We start from the raw sequence: 25,513 nt of genomic DNA on the forward strand, positions 1-25,513 counted from the left end.
CCCTAGATCTTATCAAGGCATAAGTACTGTATATTGTCCCAGATATATTTAATGTGCAATACCCTAGATCTTATCAAGGCATAAGTACTGTATATTGTCCCAGATATATTTAATGTGCAATACCCTAGATCTTATCAAGGCATAAGTACTGTATATTGTCCCAGATATATTTAATGTGCAACACCCTAGATCTTATCAGGGCATAAGTACTGTATATTGTCCCAGATATATTTAATGTGCAATACCCTAGATCTTATCAAGGCATAAGTACAGTATATTGTCCCAGATATATTTAATGTGCAATACCCTAAATCTTATCAGGGCATAAGTACAGTATATTGTCCCAGATATATTTAATGTGCAATACCCTAAATCTTATCAAGGCATAAGTACTGTATATTGTCCCAGATATATTTAATGTGCAACACCCTAGATGTTATCAAGGCATAAGTACTGTATATTGTCCCAGATATATTTAATGTGCAATACCCTAAATCTTATCAAGGCATAAGTACTGTATATTGTCCCAGATATATTTAATGTGCAACACCCTAGATGTTATCAAGGCATAAGTACTGTATATTGTCCCAGATATATTTAATGTGCAATACCCTAAATCTTATCAGGGCATAAGTACTGTATATTGTCCCAGATATATTTAATGTGCAACACCCTAGATGTTATCAAGGCATAAGTACTGTATATTGTCCCAGATATATTTAATGTGCAATACCCTAAATCTTATCAAGGCATAAGTACTGTATATTGTCCCAGATATATTTAATGTGCAACACCCTAGATGTTATCAAGGCATAAGTACTGTATATTGTCCCAGATATATTTAATGTGCAATACCCAAGATCTTATCAGGGCATAAGTACTGTATATTGTCCCAGATATATTTAATGTGCAATACCCTAAATCTTATCACGGCATAAGTACTGTATATTGTCCCAGATATATTTAATGTGCAACACCCTAGATGTTATCAAGGCATAAGTATTGTATATTGTCCCAGATATATTTAATGTGCAACACCCTAAATCTTATCAAGGCATAAGTACTGTATATTGTCCCAGATATATTTAATGTGCAACACCCTAGATGTTATCAAGGCATAAGTACTGTATATTGTCCCAGATATATTTAATGTGCAATACCCTAAATCTTATCAAGGCATAAGTACTGTATATTGTCCCAGATATATTTAATGTGCAACACCCTAGATGTTATCAGGGCATAAGAACTGTATATTGTCCCAGATATATTTAATGTGCAACACCCTAGATGTTATCAGGGCATAAGAACTGTATATTGTCCCAGATATATTTAATGTGCAACACCCTAGATGTTATCAGGGCATAAGAACTGTACATTGTCCCAGATATATTTAATATCCAATATCCTTGAGCTTATCAGGGCATAAGTACTGTATATCATCCCATATGTATTTACTATGTAATACACTTACATTTATCATGACACACATACTGTATATTGTCCCAGATGTATTTACTATGCAATTACCTTGAGCCCATCATGCAATAAATACTTTATAGTGTACCACATGTATTTGCTATGTAATCACCTTGCATTTATCATCATATGCATACAATATATTGCCCCATATGTATTTGCTATGTAATCACCTTGCATTTATCATCATATGCATACAATATATTGCCCCATATGTATTTACTAAGTAATCACCTTGCATTTATCATCATATGCATACAATATATTGCTCCATATGTATTTGCTATGTAATCACCTTGCATTTATCATCATATGCATATAATATATTGCCCCATATGTATTTACTAAGTAATCACCTTGCATTTATCATCATATGCATACAATATATTGCCCCATATGTATTTGCTATGTAATCATCATCACCATCATTTTGGAATCCAACTCTTGTTTGACATAATAAAATAAATCTCAGCTACTGACTATGTGCCTATTTAAAGGCCAAGTTTTAATTTGACAAGTTGGATTTGAATGGGTTGGTACTGGTATTGTATGCTACACAAGAGGTGTACAAACCTGTAGAACTTAAATTATGGAACACACATACTGCTTGATCATGGTGCATAATGTGAATCTCTCATAGTGCAGTCAATTAGCAAGGCCAATCAATCAGATCTCAAAATGATAGTGCCAGTCAATTAGCAAGGCCAATCAATCAGATCCCAAAATGATAGTGCCAGTCAATTAGCAAAGCCAATCAATCAGATCCCAAAATGATAGTGCCAGTCAATTAGCAAGGCCAATCAATCAGATCCCAAAATGAGCAAATTTCCTTGATCGCATAGAATGCTAAGACTGAACTTAAACAACATTTACTCCCTTTTATAGTGGTAACTTAAAATGTTTGTAAATATTGTACAATCTGTATCATGCGCACTTGCAAAATATAAATCTAAAACAGCTAGCTAAGTTTATAATTTGTGTACATTTTTATTTTAATGTAAGGCATAAAAAACTTGTGACTCAAGGAGTCTGCAAGCTCATCAAAGCACTGTAATAACTGCAGTCATTTTTAAAGGAATTATCATGCAGCAATCTTCTCTAACAAGATACACAATGTAAAAATATAGAACATGGTATATAAAGATGAAAGAAAAGAAAAAAATAATACAATATGAGGATACTCTCCTGCAAAAGATATAACAGTACATGCATCATGCACTGGTCCAGTCACCTAATTTTTCATGCTATAAATTTAAAAGTGAAAACATTCTCTTAAATTTTCGGAAAGGAAAGTTTTGTCTAATTTTTAAAATTTTAGTAGTTTTTACAATAAATGATGAATCTGTAAATACTTTGGGCCAATATAATCTTATTCCCTGGTATAATTAAATTAAAAACAAAAGTTGAGTAGAAAGGAATTTTAAAATATTTGTAGACCGCACATTCAAAATTATCGATATTGCTCTGTTTATATTGGTTCTTTTTCATCAGAAAAATGTATTAATTCATATTTTGAAATTCAATATTTATATATATATTTAAATACATTTGTTTGAACTCTGTATTTCTTCTAGTACTTGTTACCAAATATATTTTGAAGAAAAATGATCACAACTAACAGGGAAATTTAATAATAAGTACCATTACAAGGACTGTATGGACAAAAGAGCACCATCTCTATAATGACCCCGATTTCAAGTGCACAAATAAGGTTTTGAGAAATACCATGTTCATATTGATAAATTTATTGCACAGACCCTTGGTCTTATCATGAAAGAAATATTAAAATTGAATGGCATATCAGGGTCTACCATCTCTGCTTGAAACCATTAGTAGAACAAGTAGGGTAGACCCTAAACTGCCTACACACTATGGAACCACACATTAACATCTTTGATGCTGCATAGTTGGATACACTGTTTTACATATGCAAATATGGTAAGATTTAAAAAAAAATGTGTCCCATTCTTAGTAAAATAGGGGTGATAACTCTTTAATACTCTGCTGGACAACAGTGAAAACTAAACATTACTTAGGTCTTCAAAATGAAACATTTTGTACCAGATTTTGGTTTCAATCCATCAAGTCCTTATAAAGTTACTGAACAGAAATAAAATTATGACATACATTATGCAATGTTACATAACATGGATTGGACAGAGAAATATTGGTAATACTATACAACTTTCCATGTATGTGTCAGGGATATAACAACATAATTTTGTATTTATAGGTATAGAGACATTTCTTTCAAATTTGGTGACTGGATTAGATAACATGCATGAAATGGTAAAGAAACAGGCACCAATTCACAAAGTACAGTAATAAGGTATGATAGTAATAAAGCATGATACATGTTGTAAAGAAGGAAAAGAATAATTATAAAAGAGATAAAAATATGATGAGAGTAATAATTAAATTTACCCCAAACGATCTTGATATTTTTTATCTGAAGCTCGTCTGAATAATATTTAAGAAAAGATACAAGGTCAAAAAAAACCCAAAATATTGCACATTTCCAGCTTTATAAAATAAAACATACTTGCATCTGGTTTAGTTTACTTTGTTATCCATAAACATAACATGCAGTCAATGTTAAAATGTGAATCTTGAGTGAAATGTGATTTATAGCAAAATACAAGAACCAATGAAATTATATATCCTACACATTATCAATTAATAGTGTTGGGAAGTGTTCAAAGTTTAAATATCAAAGATTAATTCTTCATAGCCAATCAACCATCAATTTTAATTGGTTGAAGGAATTTTCTATTTCTTTTTCAAAGACAGTATCATTTTTCACACTTGGTAATGGTCATGCTGTTGGCAACCAAAAAATCTGAATGTTTTACCAACACATTTGTTACTTGTCATTTTGTTGGTACTTGGATTGTATTAAACAACACAAAGCTATACTAACTGCTGACAGTCCAAAAAATAAAGAAACAATTTATTTCATGTTATATTCAAGTATGGACAATTATAATGGAAGGTTTGATTATTGGAATAATTTTCAGACCAATCTCTGATTATTTTAATTGTCACAAAATTCTTCTACATCTCATTATGTAAAAGCCTAATTAACACTTGTATGTTTTAATTTTTGAACCAGTCTTTAATTTGTGGGACTAAATGTCACATTATTATCACTCAGATGTGAATATATAGGTCACTATGTAAGAAAATTATTGAAATCTGAATTTATTACAAATTACATTTTATAATAATGCATGATATTTATTGAATGTGGTGTTAAATTTGACATTCAAGACAGGAAACCTTGAAAATCATAAATGTATCTGTCTCAAAATTATAGTGCAAACTATTGAACAGCAAAATATCATGCCATAGAGCAAATGACTTATCAACTATTTTCTGCCTACTCATTAGCAAATCAACTCTGCCTGCTCATTAGCATATCAACTATTCTCTGCCTGTTCATTAGCATATCAACTATTCTCTGCCTACTCATTAGCATATCAACTATTCTCTGCCTACTCATTAGAGTATCAACTATTCTCTGCCTACTCATTAGAGTATCAACTATTCTCTGCTTACTCATCAGAGTATCAACTATTCTCTGCTTACTCATCAACAAAACAGCTATACTACACCTTACTTATTAGCATATTAACTATTCTCTTCCTGCTCATTAGCATATCAACTATTCTCTGCCTGCTCACTAGCATATCAACTATTCTCTGCCTACTCATCAACATACATAACAGCTATACTATACCTTACTTATTAGCATATCAACTATTCTCTGCCTGCTCATTAGCATATCAATTATTCTCTGCCTACTCATTAGCATATCAACTACAATTTCAGTAATATAAATAAAAACTCTCATTCTCAGTTTATAACGTGTTGATTATGTATGTCACTGTGACCATTACCTTGCATTTCAGTGATAATTTACTAATTATATATGTCACTGTGACCATTTCTTTTCATTTTAATGATAACCTATTAATTATGTATGTCACTGTGACCATTTTCTTGCATGTCAATGAAAATCTGCTAATTATGTATCTCACTATGACCTTTCATTTGGGTCAATAACAAGGGTAATTAAATGTTTCAAATTAAGATAAAAGGAAGAGATTCCTATATAAAACAATGCAAATAATTATTATAAAATGTACCACAAAATTAAATTAAACTTATTTAAACTGGAGTGCAGAGAAGGAGAGAAAGAGAGAGGATATAATTTTACATACCACACACCGGAGGTAGAAGTCATTTTGTAACATCAGGGCTGGTTACAGTAAAAGTATGCAATGTATATTCTTGTTTCTTTCGATAATAAATTCCATCTGGTTTTAGTACATTTTAGTCTGTCTTAAGGTAAGCAAGCAAACTGATTAGTGGCAGATAGAAAATTTGGTTAGATTAAGACAAAGAGCAATCATGTGCAAAATAATATGAGAAAAGTCAAACTCATCTTTCAAAGAAACTTCTCTTCTGTCTGCTTTGTATTCTACATGTTGCCAAAGAAGCTAGATAACAATGTACATATGGCATAGTATTTCTATATCTTGCTATAAGAGATAAATAACATTATATATATATGGCATAGCACGTATATTATCTTGCTATAGGAGATAAATAACCATATATAAGGCATAGCATTTATATCTTGCTATAGGAGATAAATAACACCATACATTTGTTTCCTTAATATGTAGCTTTTAAATGTAACAAACCTGTACAAGAAATGTAGCAATTAAATACAACAAGTCTCTAAAAGAAATGTAGCAATTAAATGTAACAAACCTGTACAAGAAATGTAGCAATTAAATGCAACAAGTCACTAAAAGAAATGTAGCAATTAAATGTAACAAACCTGTACAAGAAATGTAGCAATTAAATGCAACAAGTCACTAAAAGAAATGTAGCAATTAAATGTAACAAACCTGTACAAGAAATGTAGCAATTAAATGCAACAAGTCTTGAAAAGAAATGTAGCAATTAAATGTAACAAACCTGTACAGGAAATGTAGCAATTAAATGCAAGAAGTCACTAAAAGAAATGTAGCAATTGCATGTAACAAACCTCTACATGAAATGTAGTAATTAATTTTTTTTTAATTCAGAAAGGTAGCAATTAAATGTAACAAACCTCTACATGAAATCTATATCTTTAAAGCTTAAAATAATTTTATTTTAAACAAACCTTACAGAACAGGCCATAAAAAGATCATGGTGACCTAATTTTAGATCACAAAAAAAAAATCTATTATGACCAATCAACCAAACTTTCTTTTCTTTGGCCCAGCAGGTGGAAGTGTTAAATACAGAGTCCAATAATCCACACTCTTACTGTTAAAAAAAAGTTGCAGAGACTAAATTTAGAACACATCAAACTTAAGTTTACACAGAGCAAATGAAATGACTAAACCATAGTTAATACCTGTAGTAACAATATAAAAAAAAGACTAAACTCTGACATACAAATAAAATATGGACAGTTGTAAAGAAAGTGAAACATGTAAACAGTTATCTTCCAGTAATGCACATCAAAATGCATTTCTACATAAAGCTATATGAGTGATTTTTCATTTCTGAATTATTTAGACATTAAACAAAACTACTTTTCTTGCTGTCTAGATAATTTTTGTGCAAATGAAAATTAACATTTTCTACAAATCTCTTGTTCAGAAAAAAAATCTCTGTTGCATATTGATGTATCTAGCATATTCATAATATTCATACGTGTGCCACATGAACTAAGTTATATGATATCCTTGCTTGCAAATGAGGACTGCTTCCATGATAATATTTAGGTGTTTTCGATTAAAATAGGTTTCTGTTGGGACCTTGAGTGGCTGTGTGGTCTAAAGCACTCATCATTATGGATCACTGCCATCTCACCTCTGTCTGTGTGGGTTCAAGTCTTGGATTCAGTCAATGTGGCTATGTGAGAAAGCTTGCCAGTAGCTTTTAATGGGTTGTTGGTTCATTCTGGGGTTATTCTGGCTTCATCCTGTACCATTTATACTGGCCGCCATGTATAGCTTATCTTGTGCTAAAAAATGGCATTAACCCAACAATAACAACAAGACGTTTGTGTTCTTGCATTGGTTTTTAATATTTCTTGCATATACAATGTATGCCATTGTATGTGCAAGGATCTAATAGTGTTAAATATGCATTTCCAACTAAGTTATCCTTTCTCATAAGAATGACAGCCTCGTTTCTGTACAAACATCCTCTGAGTTATAACAAAATCAATGATAAACAGAAATAATGAGTCTATGGCCTGAAAATTCCATGGCCTGTACATAGGAAATGAAGTGTATAAATTCCATAGCCTGTACATAGGAAAGGAAGTGTATAAATTCCATGGCCTGTACATAGGAAAGGAAGTGTATAAATTCCATGGCCTGTACATAGGAAAGGAAGTGTATAAATTCCATAGCCTGTACATAGGAAAGGAAGTGTATAAATTCCATGGCCTGTACATAGGAAAGGAAGTGTATAAATTCCATGGCCTGTACATAGGAAAGGAAGTGTATAAATTCCATGGCCTGTACATAGGAAAGGAAGTGTATAAATTCCATGGCCTGTACATAGGAGAGGAAGTGTATAAATTCCATGGCCTGTATATAGGAAAGGAAGTGTATAAATTCCATGGCATGTAAATAGGAAAGGAAGTGTATAAATTCCATGGCCTGTACATAGGAGAGGAAGTGTATAAATTCCATGGCCTGTACATAGGAAAGGAAGTGTATAAATTCCATGGCCTGTACATAGGAAAGGAAGTGTATAAATTCCATGGCCTGTATATAGGAAAGGAAGTTTAGCTTGAATCTGAATGCAGTATGTATAGCAAATGTAAAATTATTTTGGCTCTTTCAGCATACAAGTTTACAAAATAGAAATTGTTTAGAAAAGGAGACAGTGTGTCAAAAATATCATGACTGCTTGGAGGGAAAAAGATCTTTCAGATTTAGTTACCTGCTGGGCTTTGGACGTCAGAGCCAGAAGAATGATAAACTGAGCCATACGAGCCATAGGAACTCCAGTTATAATTAAGGTAATCGAAGCAGTTTCGGGGTCTAATGGTCATCAATTCAATTATATCTTTTTGAAAACATATAATCACAACAGTTTCAATGTCTGACAGTCATCTGTTCAATCACTTCTTACCAAGTATACGTACTCACGGCAGTTTCAGTGTCTGACAGTCATCTATGCAATCACTTTTTACTGAGTATGGGTACTCAAAGCAGTTTCAATGTCTGACAGTCATCTATTCAATCACTTCTTACCGAGTACAGGTACTCAAAGCAGTTTCAAGGTCTGACAGTTATCTATTCACATCTTACCAAGTATAGGTACTCAAAGCAGTTTCAAAGTCTGACAGTTATCTATTCAATAACTTCTTACTGATTATGGGTACTCAAAGGAGTTTCAGGGTCTGACAGTCATCTATTCAATCATTGTTTACTCAGTTTGGTACTCAAAGCAGTTTCAATGTCTGACAGTCATCTATTCAATCACTTTTTACTGAGTCTGGTACTCAAAGCAGTTTCAATGTCTGACAGTTATCTATTCAATAACTTCTTACTGAGTATGGGTACTCAAAAGGAGTTTCAGGGTCTGACAGTCATCTATTCAATCATTGTTTACTCAGTTTGGTACTCAAAGCAGTTTCAATGTCTGACAGTCATCTATTCAATCACTTTTTACTCAGTTTGGTACTCAAAGCAGTTTCAATGTCTGACAGTTATCTATTCACATTTTTCTGAGTATGGGTACTCAAAGCAGTTTCAATGTCTGACAGTCATCTATTCAATCACTTCTTACTGAGTATGGGTACACAAAGCAGTTTCAATGTCTGACAGTCATCTATTCAATCACTTTTTACTGAGTATGGGTACTCAAAGCAGTTTCAATGTCTGACAGTCATCAATTCAATCACTTTTTACTCAGTTTGGTACTCAAAGCAGTTTCAATGTCTGACAGTTATCTATTCACATTTTTCTGAGTATGGGTACTCAAAGCAGTTTCAATGTCTGACAGTCATCTATTCAATAACTTCTTACTGAGTATGGGTACACAAAGCAGTTTCAATGTCTGACAGTCATCTATTCAATCACTTCTTACTGAGTATGGGTACACAAAGCAGTTTCAATGTCTGACAGTCATCTATTCAATAACTTCTTACTGCGTATGGGTACTCAAAGCAGTTTCAATGTCTGACAGTCATCTATTCAATCACTTCTTACTGAGTATGGGTACACAAAGCAGTTTCGATGTCTGACAGTCATCTATTCAATCACTTTTTACTCAGTTTGGTACTCAAAGCAGTTTCAAAGTCTGACAGTCATCTATTCAATCACATTTTACTGAGTATGGGTACTCAAAGCAGTTTCAATGTCTGACAGTCATCTATTCAATCACTTTTTACTCAGTTTGGTACTCAAAGCAGTTTCAATGTCTGACAGTTATCTATTCACATTTTTCTGAGTATGGGTACTCAAAGCAGTTTCAATGTCTGAAAGTCATCTATTCAATAACTTCTTACTGAGTATGGGTACTCAAAGCAGTTTCAAGGTCTGATAGTCATCTATTCAATCACCTCTTATTCAGTAAGGTTACTCAAAACAGTTTCAAGGTCCAACAGATATTATCTTTAATTCTTTTTCCACCAGTTAAAAAACTCAAAACATACTTAGTCTCTGCAGTTTCATGTACTACAGACAATTATTACAAATTTGGAAAATATTGTGTTTAAAAAATGGGAGTGTCCAGATATTTAGATTAACTATGGCATAATGATTGGCATGCATGCAGTCAAGGGCATAGTGATTGGCATGCATGCAGTCAAGGGCATAGTGATTGGCATGCATGCAGTCAAGAGCATAGTGATTGGCATGCATGCAGTCAAGGGCATAGTGATTGGCATGCATGCAGTCAAGAGCATAGTGATTGGCATGCATGCAGTCAAGGGCATAGTGATTGGCATGCATGCAGTCAAGGGCATAGTGATTGGCATGCATGCAGTCAAGGGCATAGTGATTGGCATGCATGCAGTCAAGGGCATAGTGATTGGCATGCATGCAGTCAAGAGCATAGTGATTGGCATGCATGTCATCAAGGGCATAGTGATTGGCTTGCATGCAGTCAAGGGCATAGTGATTGGCATGCACAGTCAAGGGCATTGTGACTGGCATGCATACAGTCAAGAGAATAGTGATTGGCATGCATTCAGTCAAGGGCATATGTAATAATGGATATAATGAGACTGGTTAGCTGTCTACTGTAAAGCTAATCTCAGAAAGTCTGCCATACAGTAACTATTGCATACAAATGATAAAATAAAACTTTTGTGAAATGGCATTCTACGCTTCCTTGAATGTATGTCCAACTTGCACTTTAACGACGCATGTGATCCAATATAAAAGGTTATCCCTACATTTAATAGCAGTGTCAATAATGATCATCAACACATTTTCACAAAAATACAGTTTCTGTAGTAAGAGAATTAAATCTGCAGGGATGTGATTCATCATTCCAGATGTATTTATTCAGGTGAATTATAAAGATTGGTAACAGGAAATTTGAAATTCTAACGGCCATTGCTGGGACTTTTCCCTAAAATTAATGATGTGAAATTTGCTATAAAAAACCCCACATTAATAGGAGGTGTAAAAGTTTGAACCAACAACAACAAAAATGGATTATGTTACTTATAAATGTACTGATAAAGGTCTCATTTTCAGATTTGTTTTTGTTTCAAATATTTATTTATTTACAAAAATGATTTTATTCGTCTCTCAAACTAGATATTTATTTAAGATTTTCTGACTAAGGCATCTCTTGTTTCAGTTTTTATTACAACGACTTCTTCATGCCTACTATAATTACTTGTGATCACAATAATTAATAACACAAAATATGCATGCATAAACAGAGTCTATTCTACAGCTACAGATGGAAAATTTCTCCCTTAATTTTTGTCCTTAGTTAATTTTGGACACAATTTTTCAGAAATAAGCATGAATCATAGTCTTAAATTGTAGAATAGACCCTGGAATGAATGAGAAGTTTCTCTGAAAGAAGATGAAAGTGCATTTTATGAAATAAGCTTTGCTTATTTAAGTTCTTGAGTGCATTTAAAAACTTATTATACAATGTTGGTTCCAAATGTCCCAAGTGTCAGTGCATCATAAAGAATAATTAAATCATCAGTCTTTGACGTGCAATTGTGCCCAGGTTAGTGGTTAATCTACAGGCAGAGCCAGCCTCAATGATAACAATAACCCTACCTCGTGTGTGGCCGTCCCTCATTGCGATCATCCTCACGCTGAGTAGTACCCACGTACTCGACAGCCTCTTGAATGGCATTAAGCCAGTCCTCCATCAGTTGGCACATGCCGATCCACTCTGTGTCATGGATGGCCATTGTGCCGTTCAGGCCTGCTGTTAGTTTCATATCCCACGTCTCCAGCCCATTCATCAGGTGGATCACAAGTGTTGCCACACCTACAATGGTCAGGAGGCATCATATGCAGTAGAATGTCCATTAAAGAAATACAATCAATTTACCTGAACGTAATGACCACTCAGGGGATCAGATGAAAGTGGTCTTCACAGACAGGTGGTCTGTACAGATAAACAAGTGTTGTATAGGTAAAATCAAAAATGGAGTGCATGAAAGATAGAAAAACCTATGATTGGAAAAAACATACATACATACATACATACATACATACATACGTATGTACATACGTACGTATGTATGTACATGCGTGCGTGCGTGCATGCATGCTTTTATTTTAGACACAAAACTTATGTGCTCTGGCCAGTTTAGTTCAAGTCATAGTCAATTCTGGCCCATGTAAACATTGGAGTAGGCACCCTTGCCAATTTCAATTGACCTCTGACTCAGTGAGTTAAAGATGATTTGACTATTGATCAGTCCATGATGACTGATAATAAAATATAAACTGATTCCAAGTAATACTGACCATGAAAAAATATGTTAATTTACTTGACCTTAAAGCAAAGACAACTTATAATTTGGCCCCATATGCATAACTTAACCTTTATGCAAAGACAATTTATGGTTTGGCTCTAATGTTAATCATTTGTCACACGTCATCTTGTAATCATGTGCATCCTGTGTACATACTGGCTCTAATGTTAATCAATTGTCACACGTCATTGTGTAATGATGTGCATCCTGTGTAAATACTGGCTCTAATGTTAATCAATTGTCACACGTCATCATGTAATGATGTGCATCCTGTGTAAATACTGGCTCTAATTTTAATCAATTGTCACACGTCATCGTGTAATGATGTGCATCCTGTGTAAATACTGGCTCTAATGTTAATCATTTGTTACACATCATCTTGTAATGATGTACATCCTGTGTACATAAACAACCACCTGTCACATATATCTAAAGACTTTATTTCTGAACAGGTTTGTACAAACCTGGCATGCACACTTATATTGTAATGATTTCATATGTAAAGACCCTGACACAAGTAATCTGACCAGTGAAATGCAGAAAGAATGCAAACAAAATACTGAATGAATGAAAATGAAATGCAGAAAGAATGCAAACAAAATACTGAATGAATGAAAATGAAATGCAGAAAGAATGCAAACAAAATACTGAATGAATGAAAATGAAATGCACAAAGAATGCAAACAAAATACTGAATGAATGAAAATGAAATGCATAAAGAATGCAAACAAAATACTGAATGAATGTAAAAGAAATGCAGAAAGAATGCAAACAAAATACTGAATGAATGTAAAAGAAATGAAGAAAGAATACAAACAAAATATTAAATGAATGCAAAAGAAATGAAGAAAGAATACAAATAAAATACTGAATGAATGAAAATGAAATGCAGAAAGAATGCAAACAAAATACTGAATGAATGAAAATGAAATGCAGAAAGAATGCAAACAAAATACTGAATGAATGCAAAAGAAATGCAGAATTAATAGCAAGTACTGGATGCAAGCTTGATATTGAAATGATTCTAAATACTGAAAATTTCAAGTGTAAAATGAAGACAACAGATTTAAGACCTTCTAATAATGACCCCTCTGATAAACACATAGAAAAATGTCAGTTCACACTTGATTTCTTAATATTATTCATGTTTATGGTGACACTTTTCAGCAATTTAAAAGCATATCATAAATGCTATATTAAGATGAAGAGACTTTTCTTTTCAACTATTTTGAAGTTTTATGTGGTACATTTCAGAAATCAGCTGCCAGAGAATGATTTTAATTTTGGTCCGATTAGATGTTGTTATGCCTGCCACTAGATCACAGTATCTACTAGATCACAGTATCCACTAGATCACAGTATCTACTAGATCACAGTATCTACTAGACAATGCAGCTTTACTGATACATTGCCTGAAGATGTCAGAATATTTCACAAGAAGAAAGATATTGGCTTAAATTTGAAAGGAAAATAGATTTGTACCAGTCTTGATATCTGAAAGGATAACTGAAGTGTTAAAATAGATTTGTACCAGTCTTGATATCTGAAAGGATAACTGAAGTGTTAAAATAGATTTGTACCAGTCTTGATATCTGAAAGGATAACTGAAGTGTTAAAATAGATTTGTACCAGTCTTGATATCTGAAAGGATAACTGAAGTGTCAAAAAAGATTTGTACCAGTCTTGATATCTGAAAGGATAACTGAAGTGTCAAAATAGATTTGTACCAGTCTTGATATGATGTAGGCCACCTTAGTCAAATGTCCATTTCTAGAGAGCAAGAAAGCCATTGATCATTGCACAAAAGTTGGTGAAAATATCCTTTCATTTGTAAGCTAACAACATTTTTCATGTGAAAAGGAATTACGTACCTTTAGAAATATCTCCTGAGATCTTCAGTTTGGCATGATAATCTTTCAACAAAGATGTACTTTTCTGGTATCGTATATGCTCACCTATAATACGAATCCAACTGCAAACTGCAGAGACCCAGATCTCTCACTGCATAATGAGCTGGCAGATCTGGGTCTGTGCAGTTTGTTAGGAGTAATCAGTAGAACAAACAGCATAAACCCTAATCTGCAGGTCAGGATCTTTGTTGTTTGCAGTTTAATTCTACTGATAAGCACGTATATATGGTAGATACCAGTCCTAACCCTAACCCTCTTATTATGTCTCTTATTACAAATGTATTGAGGGGGTCATGTATTAAAAGAGTCTTAAAACTGCTAGAAAATGCAGAAAATGAACACAAAAATTTTAATAATTTTTAAGTTATAAATAAATAACTTTTTTCTTCACTTACCAATACCCTTTTCTATTTTTCCACGTACATTGCCTGCATAGGAATGATTATTAATGTGTTTTGGATATTTAACATAGTTTTAAAAAAATTCAGTCATATAGCTATGATGTCTTCAATGTGACTGTTTATAATAATGTCTACAATTGGTGCATAATACCACAGACATGTAGCATGATGTCCCACCCAGTCATATTATCCTGACACCAGGCCGACCAGTCCTAACACTAACCTCTTAATGCTGAGCACATAGTGAGGCAGCTGTTAGTACCATTTTTATAAAACTCTGGTATGACTTGTCCAAGATTCGAACCCACGTCCTTCTGCATCCAAGGCAGATGCTCTAAACACTAGGTCACCAGAGCAGTCTGATTATTAATAATGTCTCTTTTTTCCAATACAGCTCAGAGCAGTCTGATTATTAATAATGTCTCTTTTTTCCAATACAGCTCAGAGCAGTCTGATTATTAATAATGTCTCTTTTTTCCAATACAGCTCAGAGCGGTCTGATTATTAATAATGTCTCTTTTTTCCAATACAGCTCAGAGCAGTCTGATTATTAATAATGTCTCTTTTTTCCAATACAGCTCAGAGCAGTCTGATTATTCATAATGTCTCTTTTTTCCAATACAGCTCAGAGTGGTCTGATTATTAATAATGTCTCTTTTTTCCAATACAGCTCAGAGCAGTCTGATTATTAATAATGTCTCTTTTTTCCAATACAGCTGTCCTCAATGTTTAGATCTTCTTGCCATAAAATGCAATGATCATGAATATACAAAGTTTTAGACAAAAATACTTTTTTTCAACATTAATAAAACTACCTTGATAGCACAAAGTTGTTGGCAGAAACTAATTTTTTGTACATAATGAAACAAATAATCTGAATATGTACATTTATTAAAAGCACTTTACATTTTAAGTTAGGTAAGTCATTGTATAATACACTGTGAAATAGTCTTAAGTTTCCATGGCTTCCAGACTAAGATGTGTTTTTGACACAAAATCTATTACTTCACACAGTGAAGCAGTCTCTCAATCTGTTAACATGTCTTTTTGATACAATCTGTGATTTTTTTTCAATTAGACTGAACAAATTATTTAAATCTGTTTAAAGTACATGTTCATTACAAAATGAAAAGCCTCATAAGGACAAGTTTCCTTAATTAAATAATGGGACTTCCATCATACTCAATACATGGTGTACTTTTATTCATGTTTTACATATAAAACACTTCTGCAGGTTTGTCTCAGGTACTGTGAATGGTAAATTTTTGCTTTCTTTTAAAAAACTGACACCACTGAAAACATCACTGCAAACAATTAAACAAAACTAGATTCAAGATATAGACTAGATACTGTCAAACATCTAATTCACATCAAATCCTCATTTAATCTTATGTAAAACTGTACAGAGAGGATCATATTACAATGTGATTAAATTAATTCTCACATACTTTAACTCTGTCGTACTTACTACAAACCCAACTTGTACATTTTGTCTATATGAATGATTTCTGTATATAAAAGTTGAAGTAGTCTTCTATCATAAAAATACATCATATAATAATAACTTAATTCTCCACTGAAATCAACAGCATACCATTCTCTCCTGTTAATCTTGTGTTGAACTGTTTCAACAGCCCATCAATTAACTGAAATTGAGATGAGTAGAAAGAAATGAAATCATAAATGGCTTGAAAATTTAAAAACTTACATTAAAGCATTTGCAACTTCAGTTTGATAGATCTATAGCAAAAGATGTCATGGTTGAAATAAAATTTTACCGAAAAATAAAACCATTAGTTCAGTAATACAAGAAAATATATGGGTTTCATACTCATAGATAAATAACAGTACACATATGTATAATTTGCACTATTTACTGCTTATTATTATAACGTAAGTAATATGGTATTTGGACATTAATATTTTATATTGAAAGACAATACAGACATCTTTAATATGTGGCTAAATTTCATAGGAAAGAAGTCCTGGTTTACTGTGTACTCCACAAAGTATACAAGCAATGCTTCAAATAAATGTTCATAACTGAGGATCTAATATATAATTACTTTTAAGGCCACATTATGTGCTTCAATAAATGTGTAGAGAAGATATGTATGTTTTGGCCATTTTGGAGAACAATTATTTTCTGATTATTCATAGACCACACAATTAATAACAATACTGTAAATGCATTGTTTTTACAAAAGAATACCTCATTCATTTTGCCCATAACCTCCTGGTCTGGGTGTGCTCTGCCGTCCTCACCACGATGTCGACCAAAGACTTTCATGGCATGCTCTGTCCACCCCTCCATTTGCTGTCGTATGAAGGCTAACTGTTCCTGTCCTGCCAGTAAAACATCCCCACCAAACTTTTCAGTCTCATGACCTAGACTCTGTAAACAGAACCAAGTACAGGACAATAAATCTGTCCCAATAACTATTTTGTAACAAAAGTTCATTACTAGGACAGATTTATTAGTCTAAAGCATATAGAATTACCACATTTGACATAATACTTGTACATGGCTTAAATAAATGTATACACCTCTTTTGATCAAATCTCACAAACAATTATCCATTTTAAATAATAATAAAAATAATAATAATGAGGATTTAATACAGTGCTTTATTTTGAAAGCTCTAAGCACTTTACAATATTGGTTCACACATAAGGATATATATATATATATATATATATATATATATTACAAAAACAAACAACATGAAATTACAAACAATGACAAGCTGAAAATAATCAAGCTAAGGAAACATTGTTAAGCAGTTGCAGTCAAAATAGCAGAATTTTACAGGCACTCTTGAGTGAGATCACTTTGTATCAAGTTCAACAGGCACTTTGTTACAGGTGGCTGGTTCCTGGTATGCACAAGAACTTTCTCCATGTGATTTGGTTTTGATAGTTTGAATGTTGAGAATATGAACAGAAGCACAAGTATCTTGATAGGGTTTGTGCATGGTCAGATAGGTATTTTGGACTGGAGTGCCCTTTTTACTGAGGATATAAGCACTCAAGGAACATGGAAAACCAAAATTAGATGCTAGATATGCATTGTTTCATGAGAGAAGGCAGTATTCTGAAGAGCATTTTTGAACTGAACCGATTCAAAGGAATAAAAGGATATGCTTTGTAGGTGTGGCATGATGGTGTGGGGAACACACTGGGTATGTTTTCTTTTTTTACTGAACTTTCTATCTCTTGGCAGGCTGGAATCTGTATTATGTGAATGGTGGTAATTCCCAGTAAGGTAAGCTATGCAATAGCAACAGGTATTGTATTAGTGGTAATAAAACTCTGGATTTAGTCCAGAACATCTGGATATTTTTTGCTGTTGGATTGACATTAGAAATCCTTAGTTCAACATACTACCAGGTATTTCATAAAGAGTATGTGGAACTTCTGAGCAAAATCATTTCTGATACTTAAATAGAGTGTGCTTTGTCTTCAACCCTAATTAAGAGGTTTTGGTTTTGATCACTCAACTATTAGACATTTCTTTAATATATGTTGCCAAGTATGTGACAGAAACATAAAGATACCCATCAGAGTAATTACTACCCTCCTGAAAAAACATCATATGGCCAAATGAGATAGCGTATGAACTTTTGACTGGCCTCTCTTGGAAATCTCTGGTCACTAGGTCATGGGCCATAATTATAACTGACTCCTGGAAAAACTATTTCAAAAAGCAAGAATAAATTTATGAACAGACTCTGTTTGGAAGCAATGGTCATATAAACATAACATAAATCCTGCCCAGTTAGAAGTAACCAATCATGATCAAATAGAGGCTTGAGTGAAATAGATCAACTAAAAGGTCAGCAATCATGGATACAATTTAAAAATTAGAGACTTGTTTTGTTCCGGTCCTAATTTAAAAATCAAGTCCCAAGAGCTGCAACAACAATTTCAGCAACCCTCAGTTCTCACAGACATGTGTAACCACAAGTAAAATGGTAGACTAACCTCTTCCCATTTCTTTATTTCCTGCAGTAGTGCTTGTTGTAGGGCCTCATCTGGTGCCTTCTGCAACAATCCTTCAGCAGTGCTACACAAATTAATGAAAAAATATTAATGTCTGTAACTTATTTACCAAAACATGATGCAAACGGTGTACACTCAGATCAGTCATCACATCATGCACTGCCTGGTCTGAGTCTACAGAGTCTACAAAGTCTATTTTATTTATCACATGCGAGCAGTGTACACCCATGTCAGCTATCTTAACGTACTGCCTGGCCTGAGTCTTCAAATTTTTTTATATTAATTATCACATGTGAGTAGTGTACGCCCAGGTCAGTATCACATAATGCACTGCCTGGCTTGAATCTTCTGATGTTTATTTTATTAATTATCACCTCTGAGCAGTGCACATCCAGGTAAGCTATCCCATAATGCATTGCCAGTACCAAGTCTACAAAGTTAATTTTATTAAAAATGACAACCAGTGTACTCCCAGACATAACATATTGTGCTTGCAGGTCTTCATCAACAATGTTATTTTTAATAATTATTGCAACTGAATTGTGTGCTCCCTGGCCGGCCATGATGTAATGACCAGCCTGGCCACCTGAGTCTATGATGTTTATTCTACTAATTATCAACAATGTACACCTAGATCCTGCTAGCACATTATACTGTGGCTGATCTGGGTCTATTTTCCTCCTAAGCTGGTGAAAGAATTTCCCAAATATCATCCAATTTTTCCTGAATAAATCTGATGCGCCTCATTACAACATGATCCCTGATATAACACAGCTCAAGGCATTTAACCCATTACACAGCTGAATATGTACCCTGTATAAGGCAAACTCCCATATATCACAGTACTCTTTTATGGTTCCCCTCAGCAATGTTATAATGAGGAACTATTGTATGTACAACTCTAATTCCTTGGTTTCTAGAGTACATCATATAAACATATCAGCAAACAGAAATAGGATTTATGTTCGGATTTTCAAAAATTGTCAAATCATGAAGATAGCATAATGTTTAACTGATTCAGATTAAATTATTCCTAAATATCAATAGGATTGACTGAAAAAAGAAATACTTTGTAAAATCAAGCTGTATGAGAAACCTTAAATATAAAAATTCATAGAAATAATTTACATGGAATTTTGACATCAGTGTATTCAATAGATTTATACTGATATTTGTCACATGATCCCCATGACATTTATTACCAAGGCAGCACATGTCTGGTTATTCCGTTAATTCATTTGAATTGTTTCAGAAGAATTTGTTCAAGTTTAACTTTGAAAATTCCTTAGCAAGATTTTTTGAAACATTGCTTTGTTGGCCACAGACTGCTGAATTTTCGAATGGTATAGATATTGCATTACAGCTTTCACTGACATCTGTCTTGTCTTTGACGTGTTTACTGTACATCTTAAGATATGTATTCTGAACATATGTATAGAGAAAAAGTAGCTTGCTTGGCTTTTAAGATCATATTTAGCACTGTATTTGTCTATATCATGGCAAGGAAATGGGAGCTAAGTGCCTTTCTCAAGGACACACAAAAACAGCTGTGCAAGGCTGGGTGGGCATCAAAATCTTGGATTTCAAGTTTGATGCTTTACTGAGTTATCAGACCCCCCAATCAGACCCCCACCATACCCATGGATAAATTTCTTAGGGATAATCTTGTTACTCTATTGAAATGGGTTCCTCATTTTCTAATGTGAATGCCTTATAACATTTACACTTTTACTAGTCAATAACCCAAAAATTGCTACTACCTTAAACATTACCAGATACAAATGATTTCAGTAAAATATAATAGAACTTCTTTCCTTTGTTATAAAATACTTACACCCTCCCCCCTTATCTCCTGCTTTTTGATTAATAAGTCATCCTTGATTCTGATGGTTTTCATTATTTATGTCATTTTGTAAATTAATAAATGAGGTCACTTGAGCATGACCTCTGGTTTGCAGACCAGCCTGTACTATTCATGTATTTCACGTAATTCTCAGTCACTGCCTCCTGCAAGCTGAATAAATATGACTCTCTAAACGAGAGCAAGGGAAGTGATAATTCTCAAAATGGCAAATTTCTGGTGGACATATATTATGCAGGGTCACTGAAGAATAAATCCTTGTAAAATAATATATGTTGGAAAAAACACCTGATAATATTTCAACCATCAATGTAATACCGGCACCTTAAATTTTCACTGTTCTTTCTGCAATGTTTAAAAGAAAAAATCGAAGGAATCAACAGTATAAATTATTTATGTTTCTATTAGTGATGACACGTCATCAAGTTGTTGAAACTTCAATGAAGTTATTATGATGTAATAACAACCATCAATCTAATATCAGTTAAAAATAGACATTTTTACATGTGAAGTCTTTTTCTAGCATTCGAATGAAAGAAATAAGGCCTCCTGTTGACTGGAATCTTGTGTTAAACCTGTCAATTTTTTAAAAATCATAATCTATGTTTATACGAATGGAGGTGTGACAGGAGTCCTAACATATCATGGTACAAAAACTATTAGGAACTGACTAACATTATATGAAAGAATCAGTGCAACATAGCAAGTGATATACAAGTCATGTCACTTTGAAAAACTTTAACATTATATCTAACTATTGTCAATAAAATTGCAGGCAAAGTGATATAGCAAAATTACAATTATCCAAACACATGGTGGAGCTGAGATTTTGTATTGCTTGATATAGTAAAATTACAATCATCCATACACATGGTGGAGCTGAGATTTTGTATTGCTTGAGATAGTAAAATTACAATCATGCATACACATGGTGGAGCTGAGATTTTGTATTGCTTGAGACAGTAAAATTACAATCATGCATACACATGGTGGAGCTGAGATTTTGTATTGCTTGAGATAGTAAAATTACAATCATCCATACACATGGTGGAGCTGAGATTTTGTATTGTTTGACATAGTAAAATTACAATCATCCATACACATGGTGGAGCTGAGATTTTGTATTGCTTGGCATAGTAAAATTACAATCATCCATACACATGGTGGAGCTGAGATTTTGTATTGCTTGGCATAGTAAAATTACAATCATCCATACACATGGTGGAGCTGAGATTTTGTATTGCTTGGCATAGTAAAATTACAATCATCCATACACATGGTGGAGCTGAGATTTTGTATTGCTTGACATAGTAAAATTACAATCATCCATACACATGGTGGAGCTGAGATTTTGTATTGCTTGACATAGTAAAATTACAATCATCCATACACATGGTGGAGCTGAGATTTTGTATTGCTTGACATAGTAAAATTACAATCATCCATACACATGGTGGAGCTGAGATTTTGTATTGCTTGATATAGTAAAATTACAATCATCCATACACATGGTGGAGTTGAGATTTTGTATTGCTTGGCATAGTAAAATTACAATCATCCATACACATGGTGGTGCTGAGATTTTGTATTGCTTGATATAGTAAAATTACAATCGTCCATACACATGGTGGTGCTGAGATTTTGTATTGCTTGATATAGTAAATTACAATCGTCCATACACATGGTGGTGCTGAGATTTTGTATTGCTTGATATAGTAAAATTACAATCATCCATACACATGGTGGTGCTGAGATTTTGTATTGCTTGATATAGTAAAATTACAATCGTCCATACACATGGTGGTGCTGAGATTTTGTATTGCTTGATATAGTAAAATTACAATCGTCCATACACATGGTGGTGCTGAGATTTTGTATTGCTTGATATAGTAAAATTACAATCATCCATACACATGGTGGAGCTGAGATTTTGTATTGTTTGACATAGTAAAATTACAATCATGCATACACATGGTGGAGCTGAGATTTTGTATTGCTTGAGACAGTAAAATTACAATCATGCATACACATGGTGGAGCTGAGATTTTGTATTGCTTGGCATAGTAAAATTTCAATCATCCATACACATGGTGGAGCTGAGATTTTGTATTGCTTGGCATAGTAAAATTACAATCATCCATACACATGGTGGAGCTGAGATTTTGTATTGCTTGGCATAGTAAAATTACAATCATCCATACACATGGTGGAGCTGAGATTTTGTATTGCTTGGCATAGTAAAATTACAATCATCCATACACATGGTGGAGCTGAGATTTTGTATTGCTTGGCATAGTAAAATTACAATCATCCATACACATGGTGGAGCTGAGATTTTGTATTGCTTGACATAGTAAAATTACAATCATCCATACACATGGTGGAGCTGAGATTTTGTATTGCTTGACATAGTAAAATTACAATCATCCATACACATGGTGGAGCTGAGATTCTGTATTGCTTGATATAGTAAAATTACAATCATCCATACACATGGTGGTGCTGAGATTTTGTATTGCTTGATATAGTAAAATTACAATCGTCCATACACATGGTGGAGTTGAGATTTTGTATTGCTTGATATAGTAAAACCTCTTTAAGGTCCTTCATTATAATATGGTTCCTGGTGAGTGAGGTCATCGATCTGATTTCAGTCAATGGTAAATGATGATATGCATCATGTACTTTATTATTATGTGTTCTCATTATCAAGTGATACACAATATGACTCCAATGGATACATTATAATTAGGGAATATTGAAAACTGCCTGTCATGATACACATAAATGATAATTTTATGTACTCCATTGTTCTGTATGATTAATAGGTCCAATAACCAACATATGCATAACTGATGCTTAACAATACTTAAATCTCACCATCCAAAGGTGAGACAAAAACACATTTAACTGATGCTTAGCTATAATTACGTCTTGCCATTTAAAGGTGAGGCAAAAACACATTTAATCTATTTCCATTTTTTCTTCTTAACAAAACAGGCTGACATTGTGCAAGAAATGTGAGACAGATTTTCCACAGAAAACCTTCTACTTAATACGTGTGCAATGTCAGTTTTATAATAAGCCTGTAGAGAAGTGCGGAGTGACTGCTGTAATTTTCTACATTTAGTAAATAGCTCCATTGTTTGGCTCTTTTATACAAATATGTGTGCAAGTCTATGACACTAATATGTAATTCTACATTATACAGTACAGTAATGTACATGCATAAAACCTGTAATGCCAACAAAATGAAAGAGGTTCTGTGCACATTATAATTTTACCTAATATATTTGTCAAGAAATTATATTCTATAATTATAAGAAAACTTATTTTTGTCCCTAGTGTCGCTCATGACTTTCTGTTTCATTCTAACTTATAATACTTACTTCTTTAAGACTTGTATTGTCTTCTGTTGCTCACTATATTGAGAAAGACACTTTGTGCACAAGACATGAAAAATAGGTTAACTATTCCCATACAGAATATAAACTATGTAAAACTACCATAAAAACACTGCAAAGAAAATTAGAACTCTTGACCTGATGATCTCAGTTTTAAGAAAATCTCATTCACTTCACACACAAAAATAACATTAGATAAAAATTCAAACTGTTTGCACAAACAAAAGTTAGAACAGACTTGGCTTTTGTGCAGTGCAGCTATTAATGTATTAGGTGTAAAACAGTATGTTGGCAAATAAACAAAGACAGTAAAGACTGCAGATAAAGAACTGAATTATTCATCGCTGTTAGCTTCATTTGAAAGAAAATTTGGCAAGTCATCTTGCAATTCACGTGGAAAGAAAAATGAAATAATAATGATGTCTTGGTTCAACAGGCATTTCACTTTCTATTTTAATGAATGATTATAACTTTTGAAAGCTTAGAAATCGATGACAAATGTACAGGTACAACAACAGGAGAGAGAGAAAGCTTTGTCAATAGAGGCATATAAAAATTCCTGTTCCTTGAAAAAGAAACAAAGATTACTAAATGACATGGCTTAAGTTATGATTAACCTACACATGGTGTATTGCATCCCAGAATATAACCAGAATATCTCATGGGTAGTTTTGCATGACATGAAGTTCTTTTTGCAGATATCAAGTTTAATCCTTTCACAAAAAATGACATATTCACTGCTACTTAAATTTGTGAATTGAGACAAGGATCCTAATGTTTCCATGAAAGAATCACTGCAATGGGACATGGATCCTAATGTTTCCATGAAAGAATCACTGCAATGGGACATGGATCCTAATGTTTCCATGAAAGAATCACTGCAATGGGACATGGATCCTAATGTTTCCCTAAAAGAATCACTGCAATGGGACATGGACCCTAATGTTTACCTGAAAGAATCACTGCAATGGGACATGGATCTTAATGTTTCCACAAAAGAATCACTGCAATGGGACATGGATCCTAATTTTTCCCTGAAAGAATCACTGCAATGGGACATGGATCCTAATGTTTACCTGAAAGAATCACTGCAATGGGACATGGATCCTAATGTTTCCCTGAAAGAATCACTGCAATGGGACATGGATCCAAATGTTTCCCTGAAAGAATCACTGCAATGGGACATGGATCCTAATGTTTCCCTGAAAGAAACACTGCAATGGGACATGGATCCTAATGTTTCCCTGAAAGAATCACTGCAATGGGACATGGATCCTAATGTTTCAATGAAAGAATCACTGCAATGGGACATGGATTCTAATGTTTTAATGAAAGAATCACTGCAGTGGGACATGGATTCTGAATGTTTCCATGAAAGAATCACTGCAATGGGACACTGATGTTATTGTTTCCATGAAAAAATATACTGCAATGGGACATGTATTATAAGGTTTCCATGAAAGAATCAC

At 33.4% G+C, this 25,513-nt stretch overlaps 1 protein-coding gene across 10 annotated transcripts in view; it reads right to left on the bottom strand.

Moving 5' to 3' along the window:
- The window catches only part of LOC149780429 (axonemal dynein light chain domain-containing protein 1-like), a 99,148-nt gene that overhangs the window by 36,674 nt on the left and 36,961 nt on the right, over positions 1–25,513 (bottom strand). For 4 of the 10 annotated variants that reach the window (XR_016415088.1, XM_089937359.1, XM_089937356.1 and 1 more), the window contains exons 15-20: positions 18,762–18,843; positions 16,990–17,172; positions 16,372–16,423; positions 14,772–14,804; positions 11,757–11,973; positions 3,901–3,936 (exon numbers count right to left, since the gene is read on the bottom strand). Coding sequence is in view for 9 of the 10 variants with exons in the window: in XM_089937359.1 (XP_089793485.1) it covers positions 3,901–3,936; positions 11,757–11,973; positions 14,772–14,804; positions 16,372–16,423; positions 16,990–17,172; positions 18,762–18,843 (603 nt within the window). In the remaining variant the exon portion in view is untranslated. The remainder of the gene's footprint in view (positions 1–3,900; positions 3,937–11,756; positions 11,974–14,771; positions 14,805–16,371; positions 16,424–16,989; positions 17,173–18,761; positions 18,844–25,513) is intronic. The other 6 variants (XM_089937364.1, XM_089937357.1, XM_089937360.1 and 3 more) reach the window with 5 other exon arrangements.

This window comes from Sinohyriopsis cumingii, chromosome 16, assembly GCF_028554795.1.
Source record: "Sinohyriopsis cumingii isolate HCF-2022 chromosome 16, ASM2855479v2, whole genome shotgun sequence".
Taxonomy (NCBI): Eukaryota; Metazoa; Mollusca; class Bivalvia; order Unionida; family Unionidae; genus Sinohyriopsis; species Sinohyriopsis cumingii.